At 15.5% G+C, this 10,552-nt stretch overlaps 2 protein-coding genes across 2 annotated transcripts, besides 14 other annotated features; both read left to right on the top strand. All coding sequences in view use genetic code 6, as the record gives it.

The window, feature by feature from the left end:
* Positions 1-1,284: 1,284 nt before the first annotated feature.
* Positions 1,285-1,330: a microsatellite.
* Positions 1,331-2,031: 701 nt separating this feature from the next.
* Positions 2,032-2,119: a microsatellite.
* A 328-nt stretch (positions 2,120-2,447) lies between these two features.
* Positions 2,448-2,547: a microsatellite.
* Positions 2,454-2,547: a microsatellite.
* Positions 2,548-3,743: 1,196 nt separating this feature from the next.
* Positions 3,744-3,768: a microsatellite.
* Positions 3,769-4,205: 437 nt separating this feature from the next.
* Positions 4,206-4,338: a microsatellite.
* Positions 4,209-4,256: a microsatellite.
* Positions 4,253-4,294: a microsatellite.
* Positions 4,281-4,335: a microsatellite.
* Positions 4,339-4,798: 460 nt separating the features above from the next.
* Positions 4,799-4,858: a microsatellite.
* Positions 4,859-5,718: 860 nt separating this feature from the next.
* On the top strand, positions 5,719-9,373 carry IMG5_172950 (protein kinase domain protein; the record flags this gene model as incomplete). The annotated part of the gene is made up of 6 exons (XM_004029747.1): positions 5,719-6,001; positions 6,050-7,854; positions 7,937-8,986; positions 9,094-9,153; positions 9,207-9,271; positions 9,356-9,373. Coding segments are annotated over 6 exons (3,279 nt in total), but the record flags the coding sequence as incomplete, so codon positions are not given.
* Positions 8,267-8,310: a microsatellite.
* Positions 9,025-9,089: a microsatellite.
* Positions 9,049-9,089: a microsatellite.
* Positions 9,374-9,486: 113 nt separating the features above from the next.
* IMG5_172940 (protein kinase domain protein) lies at positions 9,487-10,255 on the top strand (the record flags this gene model as incomplete). The annotated part of the gene is made up of 5 exons (XM_004029746.1): positions 9,487-9,569; positions 9,613-9,730; positions 9,781-9,849; positions 9,979-10,107; positions 10,157-10,255. The coding sequence occupies 5 exons, from the start codon at positions 9,487-9,489 to the stop codon at positions 10,253-10,255; spliced, it is 498 nt and encodes a 165-aa protein (XP_004029794.1).
* Positions 9,872-9,956: a microsatellite.
* Positions 10,256-10,552: the final 297 nt, after the last annotated feature.

Below are 10,552 nucleotides of genomic sequence, written 5' to 3'. Positions count from 1 at the left end.
ATTTAAGAAGATAAATTGGAGTTTTTTTTTTTTCTATGATTTTTTATTTTATATTATAAACTAATAATAAACAAAAACTTTGAGTTATAATATAGATATTTATATCTTGAATTTAATTAATTTGCTTTAGCTACATAAATAAATTGTAAACATCTTCTGCTTTTAAGCAACTTTGGATAACTTATTTCGTAAACTATAATTTTGATTTTTTGCTCATTTGATATATTCTGGAAATATTGATTTTTATACTTTAGAATAATATAGGAACTCCTTATTCCTATTTTAGTTTTTATTTTTATAAATACTTAAATCTAAAAAACAAAAATTCAAATAATTATATATTTAAAATATCTCTTATTTATATTTTTTATATATACTCCGTCTACTCTAATAAACTTATTTTTAAGCCGATTTATACATAAAAAATAATTAATAGACTTATTAAATAAAAAGATTTTATTTCTGTCCTACATAAAGCTAAATTAGATAGTCGCTAAGTTTTATTTAGCTTATTCTAATAGTACTTGTAGTTTATAATTCTTTCGTTTTACTTAAATATAATATATAAAAATAAATACAAAACTTTAGAGTAAAGTATTATTTGGAATTTTGTACACCGGAGAATATAAATCAAACACATATTATTAGGAAATAACTAAAATATTTATAAAATCATTAGTTGTAATGGTTTTTTATATAATCAAATAACAGTAATTAAATGTATTATTTTTATATTTTCGGACTATTTGATAGTTAATATTAACTGTGATAACCCAGGTTTATTGTTTTTGAACTAGTAATATATTCATTTATATAGAAATTTTCCTTTATTTCTTTTTTTTCGAGTATTATATTAAAATAAAAATTAACCTTAAACCATATTAATATAAGAATTTAACAAAAATAAGAAAGAATTAATATAATATTAAACTTCTTTTTTTGGGAATACATAAAAAATGATAATATAGATATTTATAAAAAGAATGATTACTCTTGTTTTCTTATTAAGGATATTATATTATTTTTTTATAATTATTATTATTTAATTAATATAATGCGTTATATTTAATATTAAGTTTTTTTATAAAAATTTATAGTTTATAATAATAAATATATTGTTTTAAGAAATTAATAAAAAATATTAATATTTAATTTATGATTTTAATGAAAATTCTGTAAATAAAAATTAAAAATAGTATAAATATATATATCATTTTTTAAAAAAAAACATTTTGTTGGTTAATATTTACATTTTAATTTTTTATAACTTAAAAATTAAAACAAAAAAAGGAAACAAAAAAATTAAAAACCAAACAATAAAAATTTAAAATGAGCTAAAAGCTTATAAAAATCAAAAGAATTCCTTCATTAAACCTTCCCGATAACTAATAAAGTAAAAAAAAATAGCAGAATAAAGGGAAAAAAGGGCTATATATACCACAAAAAGTGTTCAATCTTCATTTTATGATCCTAAAAAAGCCATAATATAGTAAATATAGGCTGAATGTAGTACCAGATTAATAAATTCTAAACATTAATTTACCAATATACCCTAATAATAGTAATAAAATATATATTTATGTGATTATATAAAAAATAATAATTTAATAAAAAACCACGAAAAAATTATAAAATAATTAAATTTTGTAAACCCAGATATTAAGTAATTTATGGAAGTACTTTTAATATAAAATAACTTACAAAAAGATTAAATGTAATTTTCTAATTTATTAAACAATGAGACAATATAGGTACTTTTTGGGATTTTAAATAAATTAGATTAAGAAATTATTAATCCTATATTAGAAAATAATTTTCATGATTCACTTATAATAAAAAGCGTAAAAATTATAGTTGAAATGATGCCATCGATAATTCGAAAAATGAATAAATTTGATAATAATTTGGCCTTTTTTTGTGAAGGACTTTAAAAGTTTTTCATTTTTTTCATGGACTAAATCGATTTAAGAATAAAAAATAAAATCTAATATGAAAGTTTACTTAGATAAGACGAATCTATTAATACAATTAAATAATTAAGAATTAAAATACTATATATAAAAAAATAAAATATTTAATAATAATAATTAAATAAACTTATATAGAATAAATTAAAATAAAACATTTAATAAAAAATAGAAGAAATAAATGGATTAAAACATAGTCTAAATGAATAAATATAATATATAAAAGATTTTTAAAGTCATGAAAATCAGCCTTTATTATTAAAAAATTTAACAGATAAAACTATTGAGTTTAAAAATTATATTAAAAAATAAGAATTTGCAACCTTATAAAATATTAAATTAAATTAATAATAATTAATTAATATTTCTAATACATTAATTGATAATTTTACATATAATTTAAGTCCATATTAAATTTATTCAAAAAATAATTAATTTCATGAAATTAAAAAAATAAATTTTGATTTAAGGTATTTAAAAAATGTTTATATATATAATAGTATATTTAAAAGTATAATATATATATATATATATATATATATATATATTATATATATATATAATTATATATATATAATATTAGATTATTAGGCTCACATCCTTTTAGTTTTTTTTTAAGTAGCTAAAAAAACTTTTTAATGTAAAAAGATTAAATAAATGAAAAAGAAACATACGAAGAGTTATCTTATTTTTATAATTAGATTTTAAATTTAAATTTAAAAAGTGAAAATCCAAGTGAATAATTAATAAATTATCTGTTTAAAAAAAATTAATTTGACATAAATAAAAGTGCTTAAAATTTGATATAAATAATTGAAGTTTTAAAGTCTAATAATACATTATTTTGTTAGTATTTTGCATATTTATTTGGTATTTTAAATTATTAAAATCCTAGTTATAAAAATTTAAGAATTCTATATTAATTTTAGAATTTTTTGGTTAGTTTTTAATATGAAGTTTTAAAAAATAATTAAAATATTTTAGATATTGAGTTTATTATAAACGAAATTTAATTTAATTAATTTTTCGATTAAAATTTTAACTAAAAATTGATAGAAATTTTTAAATAAAATAAATTTTTTATTTAAAATATTATAAATAAAAAAATAAATGGAATTTTTTTCTTAATGAACATACTATAATTTTTATAAAATCACGAACAAAATTTATTCAGGACAAAACTTGATAGTCTAATATAAATTTTAGATATAAACTAAAAAAATAAAAGCTACTAAATAATTTATAATTTCTCTAAAGAAAATAACTTAAAACCTGTATTTGTCCTTTAAAATATTTAAAATTTAATAAATAAAAATAGTAATTTAGATTTTATAAGCACAGTTACTCAAGGAATCTAATAAACATAAAATTTAATAAATTTTATATAATTTAAATAGAAAAATAAAGAACAAAATCATCTTAAAGTATTTAAACTGAGAAATTGTAATAAGATTAAGTAATTAAGAAAAATAATTCAAAAAAAAAAATATTGATGATAACTTAATTATAATATCTTCAAAAAATAAAAAAAATAATTTAAATAATTAAAGAGATAATTAAATTAATAATTCTAAAAATATAAAATAATTGATTTCCTATTTATTTATAATTAATAAATTGTATAAAAAATTTAATTAAAAATAATTTTTAATAAAAATATGAAAATAAATTTTATTTTTAAAAATAAATAACTTTTAATGGTAAATAATAAAATATTAAAAGAAAAAATAATATAAAAATTATATTAAATAAAAATATAATTTTAATAAATTTTATAATACAAAAAAAAATACAAAAAAAATGCAAAATATTGCTCCAGAAAAATTCTACAGTTGGTCAAAAGATTATTAATATAAAAAAATAAATGAATAGACTAAATAAAATGTAAAAAAAATTTAAAAAAGTATAACTTTATATTAAATATATATATAAAAGCAAAATGAATCTAAATAATGTATTCAAGGCTATTAAGGTTTTATTCCTCAAATAAAATCAAATAATATTTTCGGATAAACATTTGCAAGATCTGCGCAAGTAGTTTTAAATGAAAATTATGGAAAAGAAAATCCATATAAATTAAGTTCTACTGGACATAATTATAAAAAACATAGTAAAAAAGAAAAAAAATTAATTTTATAATAAAAAAATATTTTAAAGAATTTATTGATAAAAGTTTGAATGCGACTACACATAAATATGGAGCATAAACAATGCCTTAAAATCACCCTTCTATTAATGTATATTATAAATTATATAAATATATAAAATATATAAAATTATAAAATTATATATATATATATATATAATATATAATATATAATATATATTTTTTTATTTTATATTTATTATTTTAAATAATATATATTATATAATAAATAGTCTTAATAAAACAAAACTATTTATTAGTCATTTTTTAATAATATTTAATTTTAAAATAATAATAAACCTTATTTTAATAATGATCCTATTATAGTTAATTAAAAAACAAATATTTCTGGATTTATGACTAATAACATTAGCTTTTAAGGGAAAAAATTATTTGATTAAGATTAAAATTTGAAAAATAGTAATAAATTTATATAATTTTTTTTATTTATTTTTAATTAGATAGTGAATATTAAGAAAAATATATATCTATTTAAAGTTTACATAGAGATACTAATCTTTATTGTCTTAGAAGAAACATATGATTTATCTTTATTTTTATAGATAAAATAAAAAAATTTAACTAATTATATTAAATACTATAATATAAGTTTTATTTTTTTATTTATATATTTTTTTACATTTATTTAATAAATATTTTATAATAAATATATTTTATTTTATTTTATTTTTTATTTTTAAAATTACATATATTATATATTTATAAATATATACTTATTTTTTTAATATAAATATTATAAATGTTAAATTGATGTTTATTTAATTTTTTAAATTACATACAATTTTTATATATAATTAATTTTTAATAACTTATATTATATTATTCATATTAGATTTATAAACATAATAATTACTATTTTTGTTGTTTTTTTATAAAAAATAATTTTTTATTTATATACTATATTTATATAATAATAATCGCTTTTAAATATTTTTCATTTATAATTTATTATTTACTTCCTTTTGCTTGGCTAATTTTAAAAAAAAAATTATTTTATTTTTTATTTATATATATTCCTTTATATATATTTGATTATATTTTTAAGGAAATAAAAAATGATAATTTTGTTTATATTTTTTATTAAATAATATTATTTATTTTATAAAATATATTTGCTTTTTTTTTTTTAATTCATTTATATTTTAAAATTATAAGTATTTTAGTTTTTAACTATAATAGTACGATTAATTATTGCAACAACAAAAATATATATATAAAATTGATAATTTTATACACTATTTATATAATTTATTCATATTTTTTATAATTTTTAGATTTAAATAATATTATATCTATAAATAAGTACATATTTTTATTTTTTATATTAATATTTTTTTATTTTTTAATTTTATCAATATTTTCTTTAGAATTAGTTTTGATTAATATTTTTTTTTTTTTTAAAAAAAAATTATATTTAAAAAAACAATTTTTATATATAATTCATTGAAATTTTTATAAAAAATTATTTTTAATTATTAAAAAAAAAAAGCATAAAATTATTTATTTAGTGTATTATTTTCAATTTAAGTCGAAAAAAAAAAAAAAAGAAGCAAAAAAAAAAAATTAATAAATATATAAAATAAAAATAACTCAACTTTAAAAAAAAAAAAATAATGAAACAAAATAAATTCAAAAAGCAAATAATAAAAAGTTAAATATATAATATAAAATATACATTAAAAGAGGAAGTCTAATACTTCGAATCGTAACTGAACTGCTATTTTTACACAGTAATAGAAAGTCCCTAAATAGTAGTGAAATTATCAGACTCAAACATTGAATTAATGAATTAATATTACCAATAAGAAGTATTTGCATGGACAAAAATAAAAGAAGAAAAAACATTAATACCATTATTAAAACAAAAGTAAAATAAATAAATAAATAAATTAATAATTATAAATAAAAAAAAAAGTGAAAATTATCATCCAAACCTATTAGAAACAAAAGCAGCTTTTCGTTAATAAATAAAAGATAACGAATTATGTGTATTAATATTAGAATATTGTCCAAAAGGTTCATTATAGTAAATATTTGATAAATTACCTTAATACGCCATGAAGGAAATTCAAATAATCAGAATAGGTCGTGATATTCTATAAGGCCTTTACTTTTTATAAACTCGACCCAACCCTTTAATCCATCGTAATATAAACATGAAAAATATATTATTTGGGGAAGATAACAATTATAAAATAGGAAATTTCCAAAACGTAACTACACATTAATATTAATCGATTTCCAGTGATGAATTTGCCTCTGTAGATTAAGAAATATCCAAGAATTCCAGCGAAGGTTTCCGTGCTCCTGAATAACTTTATTTAAACTTAGGTTATCCAATAAATGAGATGGTCGATGTATATGCTGTGGGAGTAATTTTATATATTTTATGTTATAATAAGAACCCTTTTAATGTCTATAGTGTGGAAAATTGCAATAAATAAATCGAATTACCGGATTTTCCGAAATATAGTAAAAACTTATAAACTTTAATTCAAAAACTTTTAACTCCTAATCCATTTTTTAGACCAAAACCTCTAGTTTTGTTATAGTTCATATTGAGTTGTTGGCAAGACTTGAAAATACCTTAAACTAATACAGGATTATTAGATAATAATATATTCAAGAATATATAAGAAATAGAAATTAAATAAAATACGATTTCTAAATTGATGATATTTATGTATAATAAAAGTACTAAAGGATGGCTTTTGGCTACTCTATAGGAAAATTAAGAAGAACCAAATTAAAATTTTATTCAGAAATTAATTATTAAGGCATGGTAAAAAAAAGAAAAAATCTAAAAATTTTATGAGATGTTTTTATAATTTATGACAATATAAAATACCCAAAATACTATAATTTGCTTAAAATCGTTAATTTTATTACACAATTATGTAAAAAAAGGCCCTTTGGAGACAGTTTTTAAAAATAATGGATAAAAAAAAGGGTCATCGAATGATATTTTAAATTAAATTATTTCAGTTTGGTAAAATATAGACCCTAAGGATAATTCTTAGGATAAAATTAGATCCATTTTTACTACTAAACTTATTAATATGTATGCATAAAGATTAAGATAAAAAATTAATTTGGCTAATTAGTATTCTGGTTTTTTGGAAGGTAATTTCTCGTTAAAACCATTTTTAGATAATGTTGGAAAAAATAATAATAATAATAATAATAACCTTTTGAAATGGTAATTAATTGAAGATTTATTAAATTATATGAATTAATTAGTGGTTTTTTCAAATGAGATTTTAAGTTAGAATATTATAATGGAAATTCAAATGAGTGTTTATGTCTAATTAGTAGATGAAATGTATTGTCTTTTGTGTACACTGACATTTTTACTTGTTTGTTTTATAAAATCAAGTGTTTTTTTAGAATAAAATTAAAGTAAGTGTTTTTTTGAAGGAAAAATTTAAGAATTTAAGAATTCTTATGAGAATTTATTCGATTAGTGTTTATAGTTTTTTAAAAAATTTTCTCATTTTAAAAACTTTGTTAGTATTTTAGTAGATCATAAGGTTTTGGAGTTTGTTTTGGGGTTAAAATCATTTTAAAATGAAGAGTTTAATATTTTTTCGTTTCTAAATTATAATAAGTCTATTTTTGGATTGTATTTGCCTTTAAGTTATGGAGTTACTATTCCTTCTATATAAGATGATTTAAAAAAAGATATTAAATTTTCAGGAAAGAAAAAAGAGTTAAAAAATGGTATTTTTTCTAAAATATAATTTTTTAAATATCTATATATTAATTTTTTATATTTTTTTTATGAATTTTTTTTGTTTTTTAGATGAATTAAAATAAAATAGTATATCTAATAGTTTTGAAAAGAAAAACAATAAAACAAATAAAAAATAAAATTAGGGAATACTTTTAGTTGATTAAGACTAAGAAGATTTCAATTTAGCAAATTAATATGAATAAATAGAAATAGAAAACAAAAATTAACATTTATTATAAGACAAGTAAAATTAAGAAAAAAAATTCGAAAATAGCAAAAAAACAAACAATAGTAAGAAAAGTTTATATAAAGAAGAAGAAAAAAGTATGATGAATGAATCCTATGATGAAGAAAATGAATAAAATAACAAATTAACATTTGCTCATTAAACTTTAAATTAATAATAATTTAATAATGAATAAATATTAAATAGTGAATAATATAAAAATATTAACTTTTGGGATTTTTCTGATGTTATTGGGAATAATATTTAAAATAGTTAATAATTCCATAATTAGAAAAGTTAGTCGGCTATAAATTTTTATTTTAATGATTAATAAAAAATAAATCAATAATAAAATGATTTTGAATTATTTGATAATTTTAGTGCTTTAAAAAATTAAAAATCTATGAGTAATTAAGCTACAAATCAAAATTTTGATTTTTGGAACTTTAGTAATGTAAATACTCAAAAATAATAAAAAAATGAAAATTAATAATATAACTAATAATAATAATAATTTAAATATTAATTAAATTTTAATAATAATAATATAGAAAAAACTATTCAAATGAAAAATTAATAATAAAACGATATTTTTTAAGAATTTAAATTTTAAAATTTCGATTATTAATAAAACTAAAATTAAATGAATAATAATAATAATAAATAATAAAATTTTTAAGAGAAAATATAATAAAATTAATGGTAATAAAACTTTAATTAATTATAACAATAATAAAATAATTGGTAAAATTTTAAATAAAATGAAAATATTTAAGAATTCAATAATAATAATAATTAAGATAATGAATTAGATAATCATAATTCTACTTCTTCTTATAATAGTGAAAGTATTCAAGAGTTAAAATAATTTATAATAAACCGAGTATAGCATAGTATTAATTATTTTTTATTATATATATATTAAATACAATTATATTTTTATATATTTTTTTTTATTTTTATTTATATATTTAATTTTTATGATATTTATAATTTAAAGATCCTAAAAATATTATTATCAATTTCAATAGATTAACTTTTGGCAAATAAATTGGATCAGGTATTTAAATTTTTATTATCATTTATATATTTCTTTTTTTAATTAAAAAATAGGACATTCAGCTAAAGTATATAAAGGTTTATTTAATTAACTAGAAGTAGCAATAAAAGAAATTAATGTAAATTCAATGAATGAAAGGAATTAAAAAGAATTTCAAAGAGAAATATAAGCTTTAATAAAATTCAGCCATAAATAAATCTAGTATCTTTAATAGGAGTGACATAAAAAGTAGACAACTTTTATATAATTACTGAATTGTGTAATGGGGGTTCTATGTTTTAATTATTACATAAACAATTAGACAAAAATATATAATGGCTGCATAGAATTAAAATGTCAAAAGATATAGCAAATGGAATGATTTATCTTCATAATTTAACTCCTCCTATAATACATAGAGATTTAAAATCTTTAAAGTATATTATTTTTTTATTTTCGTATTATTTATTATATACATAGTTTACTTTTGGATGTTCCTTTTAATGAAGACTCTTTTAATTATAATATTAAAATTGCTGATTTCGGACTTTCGAGAACTTAATCTTAAGATCCTATGACTTCTGTATTGGGAACATTTGTAAATTAATTGCTTTGTTTTTTTATTTTAATTTTTTTATTAAAAATAAGCATTGGATGGCTCCTGAAGTTTTTGAAAAAAAACAATATACAACAAAAGCTGATGTGTATTCATATGGAGTATAAAATATTGATGATAATTTATATATAAATATATATATAAATATATATTTATATATATATATATATATATATATATATATATTTATATTTCTATATATATATATGTATTTTTTATAAAATAAATAGATTGTTCTTTATGAAATTTGTTTTAGAAAAACTCCTTATTAAAAAATGAGTACTATAGATATCATGAAGACCGTAACAGAAGGAAAAAGACCTTAATTTGATTAAATTCCTCATGAATGTCCTGAAGCTGTATTTTTTTTTATATTTATTTTTTGGGATATTTATAAAATAAATATAGTTAATTTAACTAATGAAAGATTGCTGGGAATAAAATCCTAATAATAGACCTGATTTTCAATAGATTTTGGAAAGACTTAATTAAATGGAAAAAATTTGACGTTAATTAAAATTAAAAATAATAATAATAAATGATTAATACTTAAATGAATATATTAAAAATTTTAATAATAATAAAATTAATAACTCAATAATTTTATAATAAATAATAATTGATATTTTTAGTTTTTATTTAATAAAAAAAGTAAAATTTAAAATAATTATATTTAATTATATATATATATATATTTATTTTTTATTTAAAAAATAAAATTATTTATTTTATATATACATACATATTTTAAAAATAACATTAATATTATTTTTTCTTTTTATTTAATAAATAATTAAACAATTT

The sequence above is a fragment of the Ichthyophthirius multifiliis genome (genome assembly GCF_000220395.1).
Source record: "Ichthyophthirius multifiliis unplaced genomic scaffold scaff_1120509251269, whole genome shotgun sequence".
In the NCBI taxonomy this organism is placed as follows: Eukaryota; Ciliophora; class Oligohymenophorea; order Hymenostomatida; genus Ichthyophthirius; species Ichthyophthirius multifiliis.
This window is presented reverse-complemented; position numbering and strand designations above follow the sequence as displayed.